This window comes from Theobroma umbraticum, unplaced genomic scaffold (assembly GCF_002168275.2).
Source record: "Theobroma umbraticum cultivar Fairchild unplaced genomic scaffold, ASM216827v3 scaffold_147.0, whole genome shotgun sequence".
NCBI lineage: Eukaryota > Viridiplantae > Streptophyta > Magnoliopsida > Malvales > Malvaceae > Theobroma > Theobroma umbraticum.
In genome coordinates this window covers 735,428-758,795 of record NW_018397259.1, presented here as the reverse complement: position 1 = coordinate 758,795, position 23,368 = coordinate 735,428, and the positions used below count along the sequence as shown (strand labels likewise).

At 32.9% G+C, this 23,368-nt stretch overlaps 2 protein-coding genes across 2 annotated transcripts in view; both read right to left on the bottom strand.

The window, feature by feature from the left end:
• Positions 1–133: 133 nt before the first annotated feature.
• On the bottom strand, positions 134–7,582 carry LOC110414668 (glycosyltransferase-like At2g41451). Its single transcript, XM_021426004.2, is given in 12 exon segments — positions 134–924; positions 1,067–1,154; positions 1,663–1,709; positions 2,519–2,660; positions 3,560–3,747; positions 3,959–4,003; positions 4,159–4,293; positions 4,404–4,512; positions 5,134–5,186; positions 5,297–5,446; positions 7,032–7,229; positions 7,231–7,582. Coding segments are annotated over 12 exon segments (1,590 nt in total). The 5' UTR covers positions 7,390–7,582; the 3' UTR covers positions 134–648.
• A 5,309-nt stretch (positions 7,583–12,891) lies between these two features.
• The window catches only part of LOC110414976 (folylpolyglutamate synthase), a 15,773-nt gene continuing 5,296 nt past the window's right edge, over positions 12,892–23,368 (bottom strand). The window contains exons 9-23 of the mRNA XM_089783286.1: positions 23,204–23,366; positions 21,924–21,989; positions 21,457–21,566; positions 20,085–20,145; positions 19,117–19,200; positions 18,370–18,426; positions 18,083–18,143; positions 17,749–17,795; positions 17,541–17,618; positions 16,894–17,052; positions 16,271–16,600; positions 16,005–16,083; positions 15,020–15,175; positions 13,546–13,739; positions 12,892–13,412 (exon numbers count right to left, since the gene is read on the bottom strand). Coding sequence (XP_089639412.1) covers positions 13,353–13,412; positions 13,546–13,739; positions 15,020–15,175; positions 16,005–16,083; positions 16,271–16,600; positions 16,894–17,052; positions 17,541–17,618; positions 17,749–17,795; positions 18,083–18,143; positions 18,370–18,426; positions 19,117–19,200; positions 20,085–20,145; positions 21,457–21,566; positions 21,924–21,989; positions 23,204–23,366 — 1,705 coding nt within the window. The 3' untranslated portion in view covers positions 12,892–13,352. The remainder of the gene's footprint in view (positions 13,413–13,545; positions 13,740–15,019; positions 15,176–16,004; positions 16,084–16,270; positions 16,601–16,893; positions 17,053–17,540; positions 17,619–17,748; positions 17,796–18,082; positions 18,144–18,369; positions 18,427–19,116; positions 19,201–20,084; positions 20,146–21,456; positions 21,567–21,923; positions 21,990–23,203; positions 23,367–23,368) is intronic.

Sequence of the window (23,368 nt, the reverse complement as noted above, 5' to 3'; positions counted from 1 at the left end):
GCCCATTCAGTAATTGGGTTCTGTTAATGTAGATGGAAATTTTTTATTTTATGAAAAGTTTTTTAAATTGTTAATATATTTATATGCAATTATAATTGAGTGATATGTATTGAGATAAAGTATGGATACAAAGTGGAAGGAATGGAGAATAGAATGCAATTGATTGTTTCAAGTAACTGCAAAAGAATGCCATATTCTAAAATTTGATTGATAAACATCATCAATCATCAGAGTCTTGAGTGGGGGAATGGAAAATGTTGATGAATGCCCCTCTCAACTAAATAATATCACGAGCTGGTTCAATGTTACAGCCTCCAGCCATTAGCCTTAGGCATCCAAAACCAATATCAAATATGCAACAATCATCAATCGGTATTAGTCAGAATCCCGCTCTACACCTCTCACTCTATCATCATCTACTATAATCTAAACCTGAAGAAATGTACAGCAGCGCTTGGGTAATGATCGGGAAGAGCCCCACGAAAAGCCAACACTGGAAAATGCCCCCACCAGAGCCAGAGCTGGAGCCGGAGCCGGAGCCGGAGCCGGCAAACCATGTTGTCTCATTTTACCCCACTTTCTATTTCAATTTTCTCAACTCTTTGCAGGAACAATGAGGCAGCAGTAATCACTGTGAATTTGATGCCATTACATTCCCATGTGCATATCATCCAGTACTGGAGGAGAAAGTGGTGGGATTGCCGAATTATAAGAAAATTCGTTGGTGATCTCCAAGATCCTTCTGGCAGTTGCCTGAGATTCTTTCAGACCAATCTTTCTGGAAGAAATTATTCCAGGTTTATCTACTCTAGAAGAGTTGCTACTCTCAACGGATGTCAAAAACTTGTCCTTTGAGAGAGTTGTCTGTGCCGATTGTACTATAGAACTGAAAATACCAGATTCCCTAAGTCCTTGAATTATAACCTGTGAGAAGAGAAAAAAAGTGAATGACTTGAGGAATCTTGACACTTGAACCATGCATGGTCATCCACAAACTAATGCATAGCAATGATCAGCTGAAACCACAAAGAGGCTACATATAAACATGCCCAGTAGTTTAACTCACCATGGGAGCATAAATCCGAGCTAAGATGCCCTTCCTCAAAAGTTTCAAGTTCAATGCTTTATCAGTCCACACCACACGCTCACAGTACCTAAGTAAAAAGAACAACATTATTTGAGGAAGATAAATATCATCTCCGATCCCATACAGCCATGAAACAAAATAAATTTTTTGGTGAGAAATGTATTTTGTCTACTTGGAAAAGTAAGGAATAGATCATCAGAAACAATCCAACAGTCTAACAATTTGCAAAGTGATAATTAATTATATTAAGCCCAAAAACCATAGGCATTTGACACATGAAGACAATCTCATGTATTAAATGCTCCTAAAAGAAATCACTAAAGTATGAGTCCATTTTTAGTCTAAGCCCATCATTAAATGTCTTAACTTAGATAACAAGAGGATTTCAAGAAAATAACATTCCAAGATCCATTTCAAGAAAATAACATTCAGAATAGCTCCTCACAAAGCAACTTTTCAAGGTAAAAGCTAGAACCCCTCTCTTATAACACGTAACACCACAAGCTCTGTTTGGTTTATATTTGCAATGAAATACATGAAATAAAGGACATTTAATTTGTTAATATAAGCATTACCAGCGAAGCATTTCCTCCTCCGTTGCAGTTGAAGCAATTATGAATGCCTGTTGAAGTAAAACATGAAAGAACAGTAAGCAAAATTAAGCCCAAATATTAAAGCATCATCTAAATTATATCACAATCGAGAGTACCCTAGAAAGCACTTGCCTTGCCTCCCTCCCTTTATCTAAATATTACAAGCATCAGTGAATACGTAATCATCATAAATAACTTTCCAATTCTCTCCCTCCCTAACAAACATGGAACTTTCTATAGTACAACCATATCGAAATTAACGAATGTACCACTTGACAAAGACCTTGCTGACGCAGACTACCTAACATGATTATAATGCAAAGAACAGGTCAGGCACCACCATGCATTATGTCTATGGCTTAAACTTGCAAAATCGCCAAAGCCAACATCAAGGAAAACCCACCTACTAATTACAAAGAAGCCTCCACTTTTACCTTTAATATTGTTCCTTGCTTAGTCTGTGTTAATATCTAAATTTACTGGAGAAATACAATCAGGATCAACATATATCCAGATCAATAAATACAAGTAAAGCCTGACATAAACTAGCGATATGCTAGCTCAACTAGCCTTGAAGCAATTGTACGTAACACTCAAGTTCACACCCAAGGAAAGGTAAGCCACATTTCAATTTTCCTAAGGGCGAAATGCCACTTATCTTAGACAACATATTATCTACAAAAGTCAGGAAATATGACAAACTCATATCTAAAATTAGATAGACAACCCAAACGGAAAACAACGGGAAACCCTTCGAGTAACAGCAAGGGCAAGAGAAACTAAAATGAAAGTTAGAAATAGATAAAAGGATTGTGATGGTGCAACAGTTGGAACTCACAGCTCTATCAAATTCTAACATGAAACATCTTTTAACATCCTCCTTTGTAGGCTTGCAGCCACATCGATCACGCCTTGAAGTGAGATCAGAAAATTTGGGGTATGTATAATGCAGAACAGCAGCCTCATCCAATTTGATCTCACTATCAAATATTACACAAAATCAAGGTAGTTATATACCTATAAATTAGAAAGGAAGGAAGTTGTGCTCTTCAATCAGAAAGTATATGCCTTGTAAAAAGAGGTTAGAAAAAAAGAAACAGAAGAAATGAAAGAATCCATCATTAAGGTAGAGAGCAACCACGTTAATAGCAATTAATAACTTATCATACAAAAGTGCAAATCAAAGTTGTCAAAGGTGCAAGGCCCACTCTAAGCAATAGGAACCTTACATCACCTGAGGTGCAAAGTGCAAAAAAGGCACTTGATTAAGTCAAATAATGTGCCAAATTTTAAAAAATAATTAATAGTATATGAAACAAAGAAAATTCTCTGCACTGTATTTAATAAGCTTGAAATCCATGATATTTTCAATAGAACATAAAGAGTTTGCTTTATTATATTGTTTAACGTGTTCCAAAGATGAAGAATTATTGTACTAGTTAACTAAAAGTCATCACTGAAGAAGCTCAACATTTTTTCACTTCAATCTTCGACGAAGAGTTGTGCATGGACTCTATTATCCAATGCTTTATTCTTGTAAAGAGAGCTCATATTATCTTCTTTGGTCGATGAAAACAAAAGCTGATAAAAGAAATTAAAAGTTAAAGAAACCAAAATGACGCTTATGTCAAATGCGCCTTTTTTGCACTTTTGGCCTTAACAAAAGCACGCCCACACACAAGCAGCATGCACCTGATCAAGGGTGCCTTGCCTACATCAGTGCAAGCACTTTACTAGGCTTGCAATGCACCTTAGCACCTAGGCAAGCACCTTCACAACACTGATACAGAAAAACATGTAAAGACTTCATAATGACAAATAACATTAAACCACATCAGTTCATTCATACAAAATCAATAGAATAAGAAACTAATCATACTTTGGTGTCTTCATGTAGTTATGCCATCTATGCGCACCATTAGGACGAAGATGATCTTGAATACGAGCAGCTGATTTCCCATTTCCATAGGTCAGAAAGTAGTTTGGATTACCACGGGTTGCGTCTTTATAATTGCCAAAGTACACATCCTTGGGAAGATGATCATAGTTCTTCTTGAACATTGAGACCTATGCCAAGATAGAAGATGGAATCATAAACAATGAATGCATACATAATCACAACTACAGCAAAAACTGCTGCATGCAGGGAGTTGCAAAGAAGATTAGGTTATCAGCAGGTGTAAGCGACAGGAAACTTAAAAATGTTCCCATCAAACTACTATTGGTCTTATAAACCTAGCCAAAATAAAGCATCAGAAACAGATAGAGGAGATTATACCTCAGTAAAAGGTTCCTTGATATCATCCCGCTCAACACTGCTCTCCTGAAAAATTTATATGGTATAATCACCTTCGGTGTCAACAACAACGATAGAACAAATTAAAGACAAAAAATACAATTTCACCAACTAAACCTCTTTATCACCAAAATAAACACAATTTAAACTTGATCTAAATTTATAAAGGCAGCTCTACTCACATAATTTGGGAAGACAACCATATCAACATTTCCAGGCACATCTGACAGCAATTGTCTCAAAGAGTACTCACTAGCACCCGCAGGATGTATAAGCTCATCAGTGTCAAGATGAATAATCCAATCCATACCAGCATCCTATAAATGAATGAAGAAAAAAATTTGTAACACTAAGAGTTATACCTTACATCAACATGAATTTATGCATACATATGTATTATCCCAGATAAGAAAATGTAATAACATACCCTTGCCATGACAATAGACATTTCCATGTTAAGGGACTGCTTCACAAACAACTCGTAATTACATGGTTTGTAGAAGAAGCTTGCCAACCAAGTCTCGTTCCAGATCCGACTACAAGCCCCAAAAGCAAAAATAAGACAAGGAAATAGAAGAACATTAGGTCAGACTCTATGAATATATAAAAGGTACCTTTTTTTGGACCAGGAATGTAAAAGGCACTTCACTAAAGTATTTAATAAAAAAAGAAATGAAAAAGAAAGTAAGGGCAGCTCAGGAAATCATTGTATGGAAGCAAATAGATTATCGCATCAAGTACGACTAATCCAGAAAACCACATTAACATATAAAGAAAAGTTGATGGCATAAAATCTAATGGTAATGTAAAAATGCTATATGTTCATCTCCAACATAACACTATTTATTTCAGCGCTCATGTCTTTCAACAAAATGTGTAATTTATTCTGATTTCATGGGCTCACCAGAATAGTATTTTGGACCCTATAGATACTTTGATTTTATTGCTATCAAATCACTGGTACTCCAGGACTGATCCTCCAAAATTTACTCTCTCTCTCTCTCTCTGCCCCACTCCACTCTCTAGCAATGAGTTCTCCCACAATCATTTAAGTTTTGTATAGAAAAAAGGAAAGTGCAAAACATGCCATCTAATAGAAGACCACGACCAAAAAAATACTTTTTGTCATCAACTATTCAACCAAATCAAGTACAAACCTTTTAGCTTGTTGTTCCTCTAATTCTTTTGTTCTGTATATCACTTTCACCCCCTGCAAAAGATGCATTTTGCTTATAATAACAGAAGCAAAGTAAAATGAATACTTCAACATAATAACAGGGTATTCCAAATGAGGAGGAGGAATAAAGGATTTATACTCACAGGAATTGATTCTAGGACTTTAGACACATTAGGAGACGCAGCCTTCCCCTCAACAAAAAGGAAAAAGGTTGAAACTCCTATAACCTTGTGATAAAAAATCCATGGTAATGTCTGTTCCAAGCCAGCAGAAGTACTTGAAATAATACATATCTGGCATGCAGCAAAACCATCAAAAGAATGTAAGAAGTAGCTTTCCAAATTCATCAAAAAGTTAAAAAGACATACATGGGTGGTAATAATGGTCTATGTCCAGCAAAAAATTTCTTTAAGAAACCGAGAGAGAGAGAGAGTTGACATGTCAAAAGGCTACAGAGGTGAAGCAATCACAAAGAGTAAGAAGAGGAATTGCGGAGGATCTTTCTCTTTTCTGACAAATAAACAACAGTTCAAGATTGGATGTATTAACTTACAAATCATTTGATATTGATTGAGAACAGAACAATCAAGAGCAATAAAAATAATTTAAAGAAAAGTGTATTTAAAACACAAACACCCCTGCATTTTGAAAAATCATGCACTTATCCATTTTCTTACACTTACATCCTGAAAAGTGTAGACAATTTTCAAAATAAATGGAGGAAAGCTGTTTGTTTTGATCGAACTTCAGGGGGAAGTTTATAATTTATCCTTGCATCTTTAGAAACGATTTTGCAGCTACAGTTCAGAAGATGTTCATTTACAACAAGGCATGAAAAAGGTGTTATTGCAAACAGGCTTCTTATCCACCCACTTATACGATAACACCTAAATATACATATTAACACCATCAATTTCGAAATTCACGCAAAAATAACATTTTATTAGTAAAAGGACAACCAGTTTTAATGTGCAAACAAAAAGAAATTTTCCCACTAGAATCTACAATGAGCTATGGACAAAACATACCAATGGTAGCACAAGAAAATATTTCCAAAAGTAGACCTTTTGTGATGCAGGATGAAAGAAGCTGCATAATCAATTAAACTCTTCAAATATTTTATCTTGTTATTTTGTTAAATTTTATGAAATTAATAATAATTTGTGTGTGTTTTTATATATATATATATATGACATTTTAGATTATTTAGGATATTATATTATTTAGAGTGAAGCTTATTTCCTGAGTATCAGGGCCTTCCCAGATTATATTTTCCATTCTGTGTTTATATTTGGGTTTAGGGGTGTAACCTTTAATTACTTTATGTTGTTTCAACTTTCTCCTACCTTATAATTATTATGAACTATTGACTTACATTATTATTATTGGTATGTCTATCCCTGGAATTGATTCTCCCATCTTAGTTCTTCAATCTCTTTTCCTTTCTGCTCCAATTTTTTCCTCTCTGGTCTGAATCTTTTCCCTGTTCTAAATCATCTAGACGACGACTACGAAGACATTTAGCATTTGGAATTAATTTGCATCTGATTACGGCCATGCCTACTTTTGGTTTGATGGTTTACAATTCTAGACAGAATATTTAATTTAGAAAACTAAGTAGTCCATTTCCTGCTAAATTAGGGCCTAAACCTCGGTATGTAGCAGATTCATTGAGATAAGTGCATTAAGTCTATTTACTTTTCACTCATTCCTAATTCACTAAAATCAATACCATCCAATTCAATTTTCTCGTAGAAAAAGAAACCGATACTAAGATCATCCAATAATAACAATAAAATGAAAAAGCATCATAGAATAAGAATATACATTTTCATCAACTCGGCCCACCAAAGATCAAGACCAGGAAATCCAACTAACCTTAGGCCTAAGATCCGACCCAAAATCGAACTTCCAATCCTTATAATAAGGGAAGGCCGGGGACCGGCTCTGACCCAAAAGATCGACGCAACCCGAAGCGGAGCGTCGATCGGAGGGAGAGTTAGAACCGGAGTTGACCATGCCAGGGAACTGGAAAGGATCAGGGGACCAACGAGTGATGGGGTCGGTGAGACCGCCTCCGCCATTGGAGAATAAAAGCAAAGAAAGCGAGGGTTAATGGGAGGAGAGTCAAGAGCAAGAGAAGACGAGAAGTAAAGGTTTGCTGAGAAGAAGAAAGGGAAGAGAAGGAAGAAGAAGAGGAGGAGGAGGGTCTTGACGAAGAGTAGAGACCCGCCATGAGAGAGTGATGAAGAGAGGCACAGATTGAAGCATAAATGGAAAATGAAAAAATGTATAATTATATATAAGTACAGGTCGGAGAGAGTGAAAAGGGAACAAGAATTGAAACCGAAGAGAAGTTGGCGAAGGAGAACGACATTCACACACACAGCAACGAAGAGCCGTTTCGTCGTAGGCGTTGTAAATGCCGTCTTCAAGTTCTTGCCTCATAATAAAATTGATATTCAACTGATGGGCTTTGGCTACATGGCTTCTCTTTTTTTTTCTTTTTTTTTAAAAAATTGAATTTAGAGAAACTTTTTATGTATAAAAAATAAAAAATATTATAATAACAATCAACTAAATTTCAAATTATATACTGTCAAATAAAAGTAAAACAAATTAAATATTTAGAAACAAATAAATCGATTAACATAAGGTTAAATCAAATGCAAAATTCAAAACCTAAGAGGTTAGAAGTCTTAAATGGTTAATGAAGAAATTACCAAGTTACAATGATTTTAAGTTTGGGCATATTTGTTGGCAAAACTGCATCATAAATAATGACTCACGCAGGGTTGTTGTTTTGTAACCTTCCTTAATTTATCCTCTTTCTTTGGAAACTATATTCATTCCCTTTATTTTCCACTACTTTTTAATGTCACCGGCCACGGAGATTCATTCTCATTATTTTTCTAACTCAAAATACATGCTTGTTAGGTCATCTCGCATTCTACTCATATCTTTCTTAATTCATAACATTTTACCTCTCTCAATTGTATAACATATTCATTGCATTAGTTTTTCTACTCATAAAGGAGAAAATCCATGATATTTTATTTTACTCAATTGTGTAACACTTTCATTCTACCTTACCCAATAATATAATGCTCTTGTTGCACTTTTAACCTTAAAGGAGAAGATCATACCTTGATCTGAGTTTACTTCAATCTTGGTATCTTTCATTAGAGTCTCACTTTAGTGAAGATCTAGATATCTCTCGTACCATTTGGTATAAACCCTCATTTTCAATATAAACGACAAATCTCATAGACGGAAAAACCCTTTTACCTATAAATCCAAAACTGACATATAAACATGATTGTTACTTGAAATAAAATATAAATAAATGAAAGATGACACATAGCAAAAAAAAAAAGTTAAATGTGACACATATTTGATATTTTTGGCTAGTAAAAGAAGGTGCTTGTAGTATGTTTCAAGAGTTGCAATTTATTTAACTTTCAAAATTGTAAATTGAATTGCTAAATATATAATTTATAATTTTAAAATATATGTAATGAAAAATATAAGAAAGGGAAATAACGACATAATAGAAAAATAAATAAATTAATCATTGTTTGGGCATGAAATAACCTAACTTTCTTGAGAAATTGTGAAAAATAAAGAAAAACGTTTTGGTACTTCGGGAAAAAGAAAAGAATGCTCAACCATTCCTAAAATTTAAATGGTTTGCTATTTTTAATATTCTACAATTATATCTTGGAATCGAAATAATGTTTAACATTTTATTTTTATTAAAAACGTTAGTTTAAAGAGCAAATATCTAAGAGAGAGTGAATTGGATTTTAAAAAAATTTAGAAAATAAAGTAAGAACTACTATAGTAGACTATGAAGAAGCTCTAGTCCACTATGATTGTAATTTTTCCTGATAAAACTTTTTCAAAAACTATTTAAACAAATATAAAGTCGAGAAGACTTGATAATCGATTCTAGATGAGCAACTCGTTTTGAAAGCTTATAAGAAAAGTTCCAAGAAAAATTTTAATGAATATACATATTTTAAATAAGTCCATTCAATCAATCATAATCATAGACAAATGATCATTTTGAGATACGTTTTTCAAATGTAGATCAAACAAGTTTAATTTAAGAAAAGATATTTTAAGAAATCTTTTCAAGAATAGATATTCAAGTAGTGAGGATTAAGAAAGATTGAACAAACAAGCAACTAATGAAATAAATTTCTTGAATTGAAATGAAATGAAGACATTAAGTAAAAATCAAATCTTTTTCAAAATAAATTTCCTACTCGTGTCAAAAAAACAAAATAAGTAATTTTTTAAAATAGTTTTCAACAATAAATGATAAAATATAAAAACAAATTAAGACACAAAAAATTTATAATGGTTTGACTTTCTCAAATGCTTACATCCATTCTTTTGCTAACTAAAGAATTTTTAATTCATTAAAAAATTCTTACTTTTTAAATAGATAACGATAATGTTTATATAAAGATTTTTACTTTTTAATTAGATCAAGCGATAACCCTTTCATAATTTATTAAAGGAATTCTTACTTTTTAATGAGAAGTGATAATTCTTACACAATTTATTAAAAGGATATTTACTTTTTAACCAAAAGCAATAAACTTATACTAACTTTTCAAATTCTTTGAAGTGTAAGCACAAAGAAAGTTGAATTCAAGTAAATTTGATTTTGTTTGGTTTTCTCTCTTTTGCTTTTAAGACCATGATCGTCAAAAGTTTAACCTTTTTTTTTTTCTTCTTCGTCTTTACTTTGAAATACTTTAAAATGGTCTTTTTTATAATTGGAAAAGCCTTGGAGCCATTGGAGGAAGAAACTACCCTTTTTCTTTCTGAATTTTGTTCAACGACCATTTATAATTGAGTATAGAAGTTCTCTAGTCAATCTACTTCCAGAAAGTTTGTATTTTTGACACCAGAGCTTAAAGAGTTGGGTATAGCTTTGTCAAGGTCGACTATGACTTCATTTCTTCATGATTTTTCATCAATCTTGACATAGGGTTTATTATAAAATTTATAGGGTCGACTATAGTTATGTATTTTTAAGACTTATCCGTTCTTACCCGTTCTGCCATAAGATCGACTTGGCTTACTGTAGGATCGATTGGAGTTTTATATATTCAAGATTCCTTGATATTTTAGCATGTAACTTTGGCCATATTTTCCTTATGATCAAATATTGAGTGATGATTGAATTTTTTGATTTGAAGTAAGATTGGTATATTGTAAATTGATAAACTTTGAATGCTGTGAAATAAACTTCACCACTTGTGAATCTAACTTGTAATTTTAATATTTCAAGAATAAATGTTAGAGGGATCATAAACTCATATAACTAAATTATACAAATTTATAGATATAATTCAAAAACTTTAAGAACCAAGTTCGTAATTATGTATGAACAAATATATAAGAATTAATCATTTCAAGAACTTGTTAAGTATCACTCTAGTAAAGCAAATACAAATTTGAATTATTTTGTCATAATCAAAACTATATTTATTTTCAAGCTAATAATTTTAATTTATGAACAATTCATATTGATAACATATGAACAGTTTGAGTATAATACCTCAAAAAATTTTAAACTATTTAGAAAAATTCAAATAAGTTTTATTCTTTTCTTATGTTCAATCAAATTTTTTATATTTTTATTTTTAGTCAAAATCAAATATCACTTATTATTTTATGCCACATGACACAAATATAGCATACTAATATAACACAATGATATGATTACGTGATATTTTTACTATTCACTTTAGCATCATATATATAAAAGGATTAGTATTTTCACTAATAACAGTATATTAACTAATAATCATAAAGATCTATTTAGTCAAAAACAAAAGTATAAAGATTTGATTAAACATAATAAAAAAATAAAAAAATTTAAATTTTTTTAAATAATTTATAATTTTTTAAAAATATTATGCCCAAAATTTAGCACGTAGAGAAAGATTTCTTTTTTTATTTTATTATTGATGGATGGTTATATCCATGGAATTTTTAATTATGTATGGGAAATTTCAACCATTTTGGAATTAGAGAGTATTTTGGGAGAAGAGATGGAGAGAATTAGGGACGAAGAGAAGGAAAGAGAGAAACCATTGGCGGAGGGAAGGATCGGTCCTCGCATTGCAAATTCTTTCGATGAAGTGTTGGAGTAGCTTTCCCTATACCAAATCAGTATTGAGATTTACAATTTTTTTAAAAAAATTAAATATATTTTATTTAATATAATAAAATTAACAGATTATATTTAATACATTGATAATATATAGAATCTATATACTGCCTGCATATAAATTAAATATTATTATTTTGTTAATAAATAAATTTAAAAATTGAAATTTTTCATAAATTAATATTTATTTTGAAAAACTTTTAAATTTTTATGGTTATAAATTTATGATATGAAGTGTGATTTTTTAATGATACACAAATACTATACATTGATAATACATGAAATATAAATATAAAATCAGGTCAATATGGATAAACCTATACACAATATATTGAATTGAATCTGTCCAAACAATGCATACGAATGGCAAGCAACCTAGGTGGAACATTGCATATATATGTATATATAATATTATATATATATATATATAATATAAGAGAGAGAGAGAGAGAGAGAGAGAGAGAGAGAGAGAGAGAGAGAGAGACTAAATGGTATATTTCATCACCATTATCTGAATGAGCAGGAAACACCAGGAATCTGAAGCTTTGTATCCCACTTATAGAAATGGTTATCATTTCATTTGTTTGAATATAAGGAAAAATAAAGTATGATTGGATCAAACCTTATCTTCTCTAATTATTGTAGCATGCTCTTCTTTGGAAAACCAACCTTTTAATGATTTGCCAAACAGACAGCTTGTCTCCAATCACTCTAAAAGGATAGTCCCATAACATGAACTACCATTATGTCAACACTAATATATTAATTGACAAAAGAAACCTTGCTTTTTTATAAAAAAAAAAAAATTTAGAAAAAAAGGCAGAGAAAATATGGGATAATTTAAGTTCAATAAAATCAAGTCAATAAAGAGAATAAACTTGAGAAGTGTCTTTCATGTGTTAGTGGAAATAAAGTTTGTTTTCCCCTTAAAAGTAAAAGTTTTGAGAGAGGAGGAAGAAAAGGAAAATGTGATGAAGTAATAGTAGTTGTGCACTTTAGATAGTGGGATGGTGCTTGCACATTTCTGTGAGCTTACAGTAGGGAATGTAGGTGCATGGTTGGCATCATCCACTATCCATTCCATGCTGAAAAGGTAGGAAAGGCCTCAAACCCTTCATGTGCACCTCATCTAATTGCTTCAAATCTTGGGCTAGACACAATATATGTTGGCTTTGGGCAGTGTTTAAAAGCCACCTTTTAAAGTGTCAGTAATAGGACTCTACCATTGGCCTTAACTTTCTTGCCTATTAAGTTCTCATCTCATGAGTCTATAAAACCAGCATAAAGTTACACTAAACCTACAATCATCCTCTTTAAGTTATTACCTGTGGTTCATTCATTCTTTTTTCCCCATTCAAGAGGACATTTCTCAAGCTTTTCCAATTTATTCTTGTTCCCAAGCAATAATGTTACAAAATGGAATACTTTGCTTTTATACTCGAGAATGAAAATCAGAATCAGGAAGGCTCTACATTTAGGCCTTTCTCTCTACACTTGGCATATCTTCCATCCACCAGAATAAAGACCCATGGATCAAGTAAAACTGTTCCCTACTTGTGCACAATGTTATAGAAGGGATACACCATTTTTCCTTGGAATGTCTTGAATTCTATACATTCTGGTTACTAAGAAAGCATCAGACACAATTGAATTATGATAGCCCTTGAATCTATAAATACAAAAAATAAAGGTTTTCTTTTTTTGTAAACAATGGATTAGTTATACAACACTAGGTATTTTTGTAACAAACAAAATAAATCACACAATAAGCTTACAGGAATAGGAAGCATTATTAGTAACCCAAGTATCACCTGGCAAAGTAAATCACAGGTGTCGCAGCTGTGTGATCAAAATCAACTCTGAATCTCACTCGGTTATATGTGTTTGTAAGCATAGGCATCTGTGTATCTTCTTCCATTCGGTTAGAAACTAAAATTCGATTAAGGCAATCATGTGAAAGAACTTTTGTGGAAGCCCCCTATGATCCATAGCCTCTTTAAGTTAAATCATCTCCTCAAAAGCTTCAGCACATCACCAACCAGATGCAGTGAACCAGTCACAAGAACCTGAGTTCGCAAGGAGAATATACAGTGTCAGAATTAGTGCAAATGTCTAAACCATTTAAGGCAGAGTTAGAAAAAGAATAGGTAAGAGAAGTGAAGAAATCAACGCTTTTGAAGCTTAAGATAAAATTCTCACCTGAACTCTGACAGAAGGTTTTTCTTTAACACAATCCCTCAACCATTTTATTGTCTGTGGCAATGAAGGCATCACAGCACTGCAAGCTAAACGTTGATCTGCAGTACTGCAATGAAATGCATCCTCATAAAGGAACTCAAGTGGTGGTAAGCTCACTGTGCAGTTCATCATGGTGCTTTTGACAACTACAGGATCTGTTTGTAGCCCAATACAACCAGCAGGAGTTAATTAAATCACCGTCATCTAAAATGCATTACAGTACAATCAAATGCGTTATGCAAATTTGACTTGGACCTTAAACAGTAAATTCAGTTAAAATATCATCTTCATGAACTTATCTTTCTGATTACACCAATCACATATGCCATAACCTGGGTACCAGGAAAGCTTTCCAAGTTGTTCCCTAAACCCAGAGAATTGCTCCCTACTCCTATTCAGGATGTAGTGGCCTCAAATATTTTTGATAGTTAAAGGCCATGACCATAGACAATAAGAGTGAAAGAAAGCTATACTTCAATCAAACCCATTGCTAATTCTGCATCTTTATTTTACTGAAATCCAAATCATTTGTTGACATCTCATCTTCCTTGTGTTCTCTTCAGGGTAACAAGTAAAGGCTCATAATGAGAGCGCAAGACAACTATGTTTCAGTAAACATGGTAAACATCAGTTTCCTACTTGAAAAAATTGAAATTTTGAACACCATTAAAACCTTGGCAAAAAACCCAATAAACTAGTATATCCACATCTTGTGATAAAACAATGTAACTAAAGAGCTACTCATCACTGGATTCCTAGTTGTGGGCATACTTTTAACAACCTAACTAATAAAAATTTGCTTTGTTGTGGAGTCAGACCTGTATGCACTGTATCAGCCATTTGCAAATCTTAAATGATATATATTACCGTTGGAAAATTTACACCATAAGTATAACAACAATCCTATTTAACTGCTAATTTTCCCCTATGGTAGGTAAAAAATGATAATTACAAATGTACCTTTTAGTGAAACAGTGTGGTTGGCTCAAACTCAATAAAAAACAGAACTGGCAAAAGAAGATTAAAAACATTAAGTTTTTAAATTTGGGGGTGCAAATGAGCCAAGCTGATTCCAGGCCATTTAGAAAAAGCTTGGATCAAAATGAATATTAAATATTTTAATCATTCTTATTTTAAAAAAATATAAAAATTGTTTCTGTTTGTAACAATATAAATGGTATGTTGATATTATATTTCTCTCAAAGTTATTAGATAAATATTTACTTTAAATAGTATATTATTTTGAGCTAAATGGAGCTTGAACCAGCTTGTCAACAAAGCAGGCCTACTCATCAGAGCACGAGCTTGTGGTGTCCAGGCTTGCATGAACTTCAAGCTTGACTGAAAATGAAACAAGCTAAGAAGGAAAATTCCAATGTGCAACTCAATTGCACCACTAAATGCCATAAGATATATTATGAAAAATAAAGAATACCTGTCCCATGGATAACCTTTTCCCAAATCCTTTGGAGGCTAAACTGCCATGAAAAGTCGCTGCTAGTGCCATCTGAAGCAGTAATTGAAGTACCAGAAGTAACCTTATTATACTTTGACATGTTTGGAACGAAAAGTGCTTTGGAGAAATGTGTGCCTGAGCGACATAATACCAAAATCCTGATGATGTCAGTATTACAAGTCCCATCACCACATAGATATAGACAACAGAAAACATGCACACACAAATTAAGATTAACTGCAGCAATATTGCTTTAGGTAGCGTAACAAGGTGCAGAGAGATACGTGTAATAAGTTTTCACACAACAATAGCAAAGCTTCTTTCCCAGGGATAATAGCTCAGCAAGAAAAAAAAAATCCCAAGTCTAGAAGGCAACCTCTCTAACACAATTCCATGTTGTTGGCAGCTCAGAACAGTGCCGGTGCTATATCTTTCAGAAACTCTTAACAGACAAAAATAAAGTGAAAGCATTTGCATCATTACAGTGGATAGTCCAGAATGAAGCATATTTATCACTAAAAAGAACTAGTACACCCAACGAATTTTACCCAAAGATTATTCACTTTTATGAAGTGATCTGAAAGTGATAAATAGTATGTATACTTAGGAAGAAATTAGAGAGCAATGATTGTGATAATCTGGGCATTTGTGAAAAAGCTACGGCCATATAGTATTAATCTGGTTGAAGTGAACTAAGATGCAGAAGGGCAAATTTAATTTGTGAAAGAAATTTCCGATTATTTTGTCTTACAGAAGTTGACTAGTAAGAGAGAGAGAGAGAGAGAGAGAGTAAAGCAAAAAATGATAGAAGAAAAATAATCCAGCTGATGCTGCATCATGTTGAATACTAATATAGGAATAGAGCCTTACAGTACTTGTAACTTGATTCCTACCGATAAAACACAAAAACTTAGAAATTAGAATCACATTGTTGTTAATGTTTTTGTGTTCAAAGCAGCTCTACCTGAGGAAGTGCAAGCATTAACAAGATGAGTAAGCAAAACTTCAGGGTCTCTCACCTCCATGCAGTTGAACAAGAGAATCTGTAACAAGGTTTAAACATTTAAATGAGTGCCATTTTTCTAGCAGACCTGACCTATGTTAAGGATACATGAACATTTATTGATGCATACAGAGAGCCCAATACCATGCATTCTACATAATATATCCAGGAAAAACTCACAAATGTACAAAATGGAAATAGATATTAATGCTTATTACACATTTTACCTGCTTTGAAATTACATTAGACTGCTCAACCTTGTCCTTTTTATGTCTAGCACAACCATTCCCAAAATTTCTCAAAGAAGATAACGATGAAGGTGACACCTTCCCATTTCCTTTTGCAACACTAGAAAACCATCTGGCACAGGCCTCCATGCTCTCAGGACTATGAGCTCCATCCAAATAAAAAATGAGATTTCCAGAGGAATTCTCCTCCATTGCTGATGAATTATAGTATTTTGAAAACGTATCATAAACAATTTCAGCCCTCCCAGAAAGATATGCAGTTGAAAGACCTCTACGAAATGCTTCTGGAATATCAGATTTCTGACTGTCCTGCTTTTGAAGTCCACAAAATCTTGCAGTTAATGCTCAGAGAGAGACAGATGGACAGATAGACCATGAACACTAATTGCAAAAGAAATTACTTTCTTCTTAAAGCCTTAATCTCCCTCACATCCACACACAGAAAACCCAAGTTATATGTTTTACAGATAAAGAAAATTTCCATGGTCTCTCATGATGAATAACAGTTTCATAAGTTAATAAGCTGCGTACTACTTAAAGAATGATATGGTAAGTGTAGATGTCATGAGCAAAAAAAAATGTGTAGATGGAGTAGAACCAACATTGTGGAATATCTTTTCCCAGTTTCCTGTTCTCTGAAGCCAACATTTGCAAAGTGAAACAGCAAGACCAGCGTTAATGAGCTGATGATCACCAGACAAGCTAAGTTTTAGTCCTTTCAAATTTTTACAGTCAAGAGGTGCAGCTACGTTTAAAGGAGCCTGTAGTTTTATTCAACAGAGAGAAAGCAATAAGTAGTTCTGAAACTAATTAACAGGTCTTTCTGCATCTGCACATGAACATAACAGCGAGAAGACCACATGTAGATGATCAATTATCCTCATAACAATAATTCAATTAACTATTCCCCACTCTGATCTATGTAGGCATTTTTTGACGATATAAGAAAGAAATCTTAATGTCCCTTTTTGTTGATAATCAAAGTAGCTGGATGCTAAGTTATGGCCTTTTGTTGAATGGATCATTATTTCAGCAATTTCTATGATTGTAATAAGTAATTATTACTACCTGCAACCACAAAAGATAAGCATCTGGGCTACAGATATAACAACAAAAAATCGGAGGTCAAATATTTATAGTTTTAGCCATTGAGATCAGGACAAGAAAAAGTAATTTCATCCTGACATAAGTTACAAACAAGAAACTAGCAAGATATTGTTCAAAATGATATAATTAGTAAATATAATACCATCAGTTCATGAGCCCTCTCCTGAAGAACCTCCATTGCTTCAGAAAGTTGGGGAACAGTGAATGCAGGAATTTGAGGCTTCAGGGGAAAGAAGACATCAATGTAATTTAGAAAATACTTAAAAGCGAACTTTGAATTCAAATAATTTAAACAGAGTTGCAATAACAAATTCGTAGAAAACTGTTTTTGGCTAGTTTGAGTTTCATACCTTAAAAATTCCAGCCTTGTGTAAAGCAATCTGACCCAGGGTATTTCCTGCGTGCACCATAATCATTAACCTGAAGTAAGCAGCAAAATACTTGTTTTTTCTCTCATCCCAATTTGTTTATTACCTCGAATGAAATGCACAAAAGTTGATATTCTGACAAAGGAGGAAATTTGACAGAATTTTCGGTGCTAAGAGATTACAGTGACATATGTAAAGCCCTTTCCCAGAAGAATAAAATAAATTTATCATGACTATGCAGCAGGTTTAAAGTGAATCTATCTACAAATTCATAGGAATTTCCTGACGGAAATAGTAATATCAGAAAATAATGTACCCAATGTCTCTAAGTGATCCATCCCCAGAGAAGTAATCCCACAGACAACAGGTTGTTTAATCTGCATAATTTGATAAAAGAATTCCAAAGTCACTGATTTCATTCTTTAAATTGAATTTCAAAATAATGCAGAAAAGAAGTTTATCTTTCCTGTTTTTGATTTTCCATTTTTATTTACTTTATAATTTGTAAAACCAGCAGGAAAAAATGAGTTCAATAGTTGGAGCAACTCCAAATTAACAAAAATGTAAAAAAAAACTTTGCCAATTCTTTGTAGAGATAATTACCACATTTGTTGAATCTCTGGTTCCTCCAAGTCCAACTTCAATAATCGCAACATCCACCTAAGAACAATCTCAATGAAAAAAGCATCGCAAAGTAACTAAAAGGGGAAAACAATAAAGAAAAATTAAAATAAAAAACAATAAGTACCAAGAATTTAGTCTGAATGTATGAGCAGGTGATAGATGACAACGTAAAGGGTTTATAGTAGACCTATCTCAATGTCAACTTGTAGGCCTATTAGGATGTTGGAGCGACATAGAAAAAAGACAACAGTGAGATCACCAACATCAGATAATGCTAGTTTTGAAAATGCTATGGAAGCATTAATCTACTGCATAAACCATGCTACGGAGTTTTAAAAAGATGAAACATATGTTTTCCAATTATTGGAATGAATCTCTATAAATGCTGAATAAATTGAACCACAGCAGATTCATCCATGGAATAGGAAGGTCTTCCAAAAGAGATTTAAATCTTAAGGAAGCACTAGCAAGAGACCCCACACAGGAAATTCAGCTTCTAAATGACCTAATAAGGATGCATATTAGACCTAAGGAAGGAGTATTTCTTCTATTTGCCCCTGAATATATAATTCATGAAACCATATACATCTTATTCTTAATGATATACACTTAAATGAGTACAAATAAATACTAATGTAGAACTAACCATTGATGTTCATTGATTCCAACACAGGAACTGAGGGCTCTTAACAAGATTTAATGGGAAATAAAGAATGCACAACAAACCTGTTCGCATACAAATATTTTGAATGCTAAAACAGTAAGGAACTGAAACAGTGGAGGCATTGGTAGAGCATCTGTAATATTTTCCTGCAAAGAAATTCCAGAATATAAAATGCCAGTATACTGGCTTCCAGAGCAGTCAAACGCATTAAAATTCCATTGACAATGAGCCAAAGGGAAGTCTAGCATGCATGAATTATTCAGCGCAAGTCATATTATGATGTATTCATTTGCTAAGAAGAAGCATCGTCTATCACCATTGATATATATATATTCTCTCAATAGCTGGACTGAGAATGGGCAAATCGTTTAAGCCATAGACATGAAATTAAAGAAGTTATTAACAATTGAGAAGGAAAGGAATTGATTGCTTCCTAATATAATCAATAAGAACTGGAAACTAAAAGGTAGTTGAATTTCAAATACCAAAAAGCTAGTGCAAAAGCTAGTTAAATTATTAATGACAAGTTAATTTTAAAAGCCTTAACTTTTACAAGTATGTTAAATTCAAACTATAATCATTATTTTAATTCCAATTCTTTTGCTTCCAGGCATTATGCTATTAATTTATCCTTTTTGTCTGAGGCCAATTTATTCTCCAATTTAAAAAAGTAATCAGGGAAAACATTGTTTATCCTGGTAAATAACGTACTTCCAAGTGCTACAACATCAAGTAAGGAAAACAAGTGATGCCTCATGACTGATATATCATGAAAGGATAAAGAGGGAACAGGTGCAGTGATTTACTATCAAGAGAAAATTTAAATAGGAGGCTTAATAACACCACGAATTGTGCTCTCTCTCTCTTCCTGTGATTTCTTTTAAAGAATGGAAACTCATCTAGACAGGATCTAAATAGACAAAACCACCCATAAATAGAGAAAAATAATTTCCATGAGACCATCCAAGAAATTGAAAGATAAGCATAAATATAGATTAAGTTGCCTTCAAACCATAGCAAACACTTTTACCTTCAATATATTCCAGCAATTCCAAAAATATTGCAGAAACTTTTTTTCTGATATCTCCAACCTGGATAACCAAGGTAATGAAAACCAATGAATAGCATGATGACACAAGGGCTCACATCAACCATCCTAATGATTTTTGATAAATATATACATATGTTTATATCTGAATTATGAACGTTGGGCTTGACTTTGCTTCATATCGATGGAATAACTCCAATGTACAGCAAAGACTAGTTCTTGTAGTTGCCTCTATTATTTACTTATGAATCGTTTCAGAACTCTCAACTCAACTAAGCTGCAAATCCAAATAGATTAAGGCCATCAGATAAGAGCCTCTTTCACTAGTTGCCACAGAATACTTTCATATCCTTTGAACTTGCATAAAACCCTCTGCCTTATTAGTGCAGATATCATTCAGTATTACATAAGACAAACCATGTTAAGCCTATTAAGTTTGTTCTCAATAGATTCCACCTTTAACAGTTTTATGAATTTATTTTTAAATGGTTAAATCTTTTATTATATAATTACCAAATATCTATCTTCCCATATATCTTTGTGTCATCCCCACTTACATATGAATGTGTATTCTTTTATCATATTGCACTTTGTACCATATATCTATTATTATCACTGTTCCATTAACTCTTAAGATCCACCCAGTTAAATGGCTAAAAGATACAAAGTGAGTGTTTGGCCCAGCTTATGGAAGAGCTTTTCTACTGCAGAAGCAGAAGCAAGGTGTTTGGCTCTCAAAATTTTATACTTTTTAGCTTATGCGGGAAACCCCATTCAGCTTTTAAACGAAGTTACAAATCAAAACTTCTTCAAAAAGAGCTACTATGCATTAACAAAATGAGATTTCTCTATATTCTGACTTTACCTTTCAATAATTCATAAAATTATAGGGAGAATTATACTTTTCACAGTCATCCTTTTTATTTGGCTCAATTTTTTCTCCTGATTTTTAATTTATTATTTTTAATTAATAAAAATTATTTTATTTTATTTTACTTATTGAGTTGTTTCATTCTAACACCAATGATTTTGTCGACCAAAGTTGAGTTTTTTATTATTTTATTTAATAAAAATAAATTAATATATTATCAAATAATTTTTTACATCCTACAAACATTCCTGTATTAAATTTGCCCAATGCTATTTTAGCTTTTCTTTAGAGAACTTTTAGAATAGCTCTACTTGAACAACACTTCTTATAAAAACTCCAGCGGGACCAAACAGGTTCAAAATCGAATGAGAGCAATTTAATCTCTGGGTTATCTGTGCATAAGCTTTTTTTTATGCCAGTACATGACTAGTACCCAAAAGAGAACAGATTAGCCACATAGGTGAAAGAAGACGATACACTAACCCATCTAAACGAAATCTTTCTCGGACATCAATTAAATGAGGAGATGTAAACAATCCAGTTCGAAAGCCACTCTCACGTAGAATAGCTTCACAGAATGTACATGTTGAACCCTTGAGATATGCATCCAAAAAAAAGGCAAATTTAGAATAGAAAGCCTGTCCTTAAATACTTTATTATTATTGCATTTAATAATATTAAAGTCATGCATCTGCTACAATGTAAGTTAACAAAAGCCAGTTCAACAGGAACTTAATACCTTCCCTTCTTTTTGCAATCTCAAATACACCTTTATCCATGCTAAAATTACAAATCTGTTCATACATTCACACTCAAGATCTCGGATTTATGGACCTTGTGAGGAAAGGACAATTTTGTTCACCATATTTACAACATAATTGTTAGAAAAAACAAAAGGTCAGTAAATGTTATTTAGAAAACGTGTTAAGATGGTCAAACTGAGAAAGTACCTTTCCTTTAGTTCCTGCAACATGGATAATTTTCAGGCTGGCTACTTGTTCTTCAAGGCCTAGTATCTGTCAGAGACAAGCATTCTTTCAGTTTTTATAGAATATCATGGGAAAATGAATGACGAGAGAAGGGAATGGAGAAAAAGAAACAATTGATGAGGCATAATGCACAATTATATTTGTTTTAATATCTGAAGAAGGTCATGAAGGCATTTAATATGATATAACTGTTTGCAAAATATGTTCGCTTAAAATTCTAACAAACATCAAAGGGCAAAATACATCTGGTAATGAGGAGAAACAGCTATCACTAGATTCAGGGTATATGCCCCTAATTTCTACACAGCTAGCTTTATCAAATTTCGTTCACACACAAGTCCCGGAATCTTATAAAGGTACATAAGAACCCAAATGTGACAATAGTAAAGAACACTGAACATAACTTGATACAGAAGAACGTGGAAAAGGAGGAAGGGAGGGAATAGAAGATTAAAATGCGCTAAATTTTGGCTTCAAAAACTCCTCATATGCTAGCACATATTCAACAACTTGGACACTAGGAAAAACCAATCAAGCATATATATCCTGAGGCTATTTTTGAAGATGATTTTTACCATGGTTTCGCATCACTGTGATTTCAAGCAAATAGAGATGTGAAATAGAACTGCAAATAGCAACTGATTGAAGTTATTTGTAGCATGCAACCACAAAAGAAAAAGTAGTTGCAGACATATGCCTTAGATGCTACAAATTCACTACATTGGCTGTTCACAAGTTTGCAAAATGGTCCTGGTCCTGGCATATACAGCCTTCCTTTGGAAAGTATAGACTCCAATGACAACACAAAAAGCATAGATACCAAATCAATAAATGCTAAAATCCTATTTTAGGCACAAGAATCTTTCAATTTTTTAAAAAGTTTACTACAAACTATGAATGCTGTCAAACTGCAGTAAACAATGGTGGATGAAGTTTATCACCCAACCAGAAAAACCCAATCAATGAACTTTTAGGTTAAAGCTTTCTGAATCATAGTCTGAAGGATAACATTGTAACAGAAGAGAACATCATTAATGACTACCACATAAAGATAGATGCAGAGTAACCAATCAAACGTGATGAACTGACTGCACTTAGTTCCATTTCCATAAAACTCATGGGTAATCAAGTATCTCTCATGAATTAAGAATATTGTTGTGTGAACAGTGCTTACTATATAGTTTTTCAATGATATGCAGTTCGAAAGTTTCCAACAAGATGACAAGATAGTAAAGTGTCACCTTCAGATACATCAGCATCCTGTCTAATTTTCCATATTTACCCATCACATTTGATCGTTCTCCACGTTTCTGGCGTGTGATGAGGGAGGAAAGTGCATCCATGGCAGTTTCATATGAAGATGAAAGAGGCACATCCTCCAAGTAATCTCTAATGACCTCATTGCT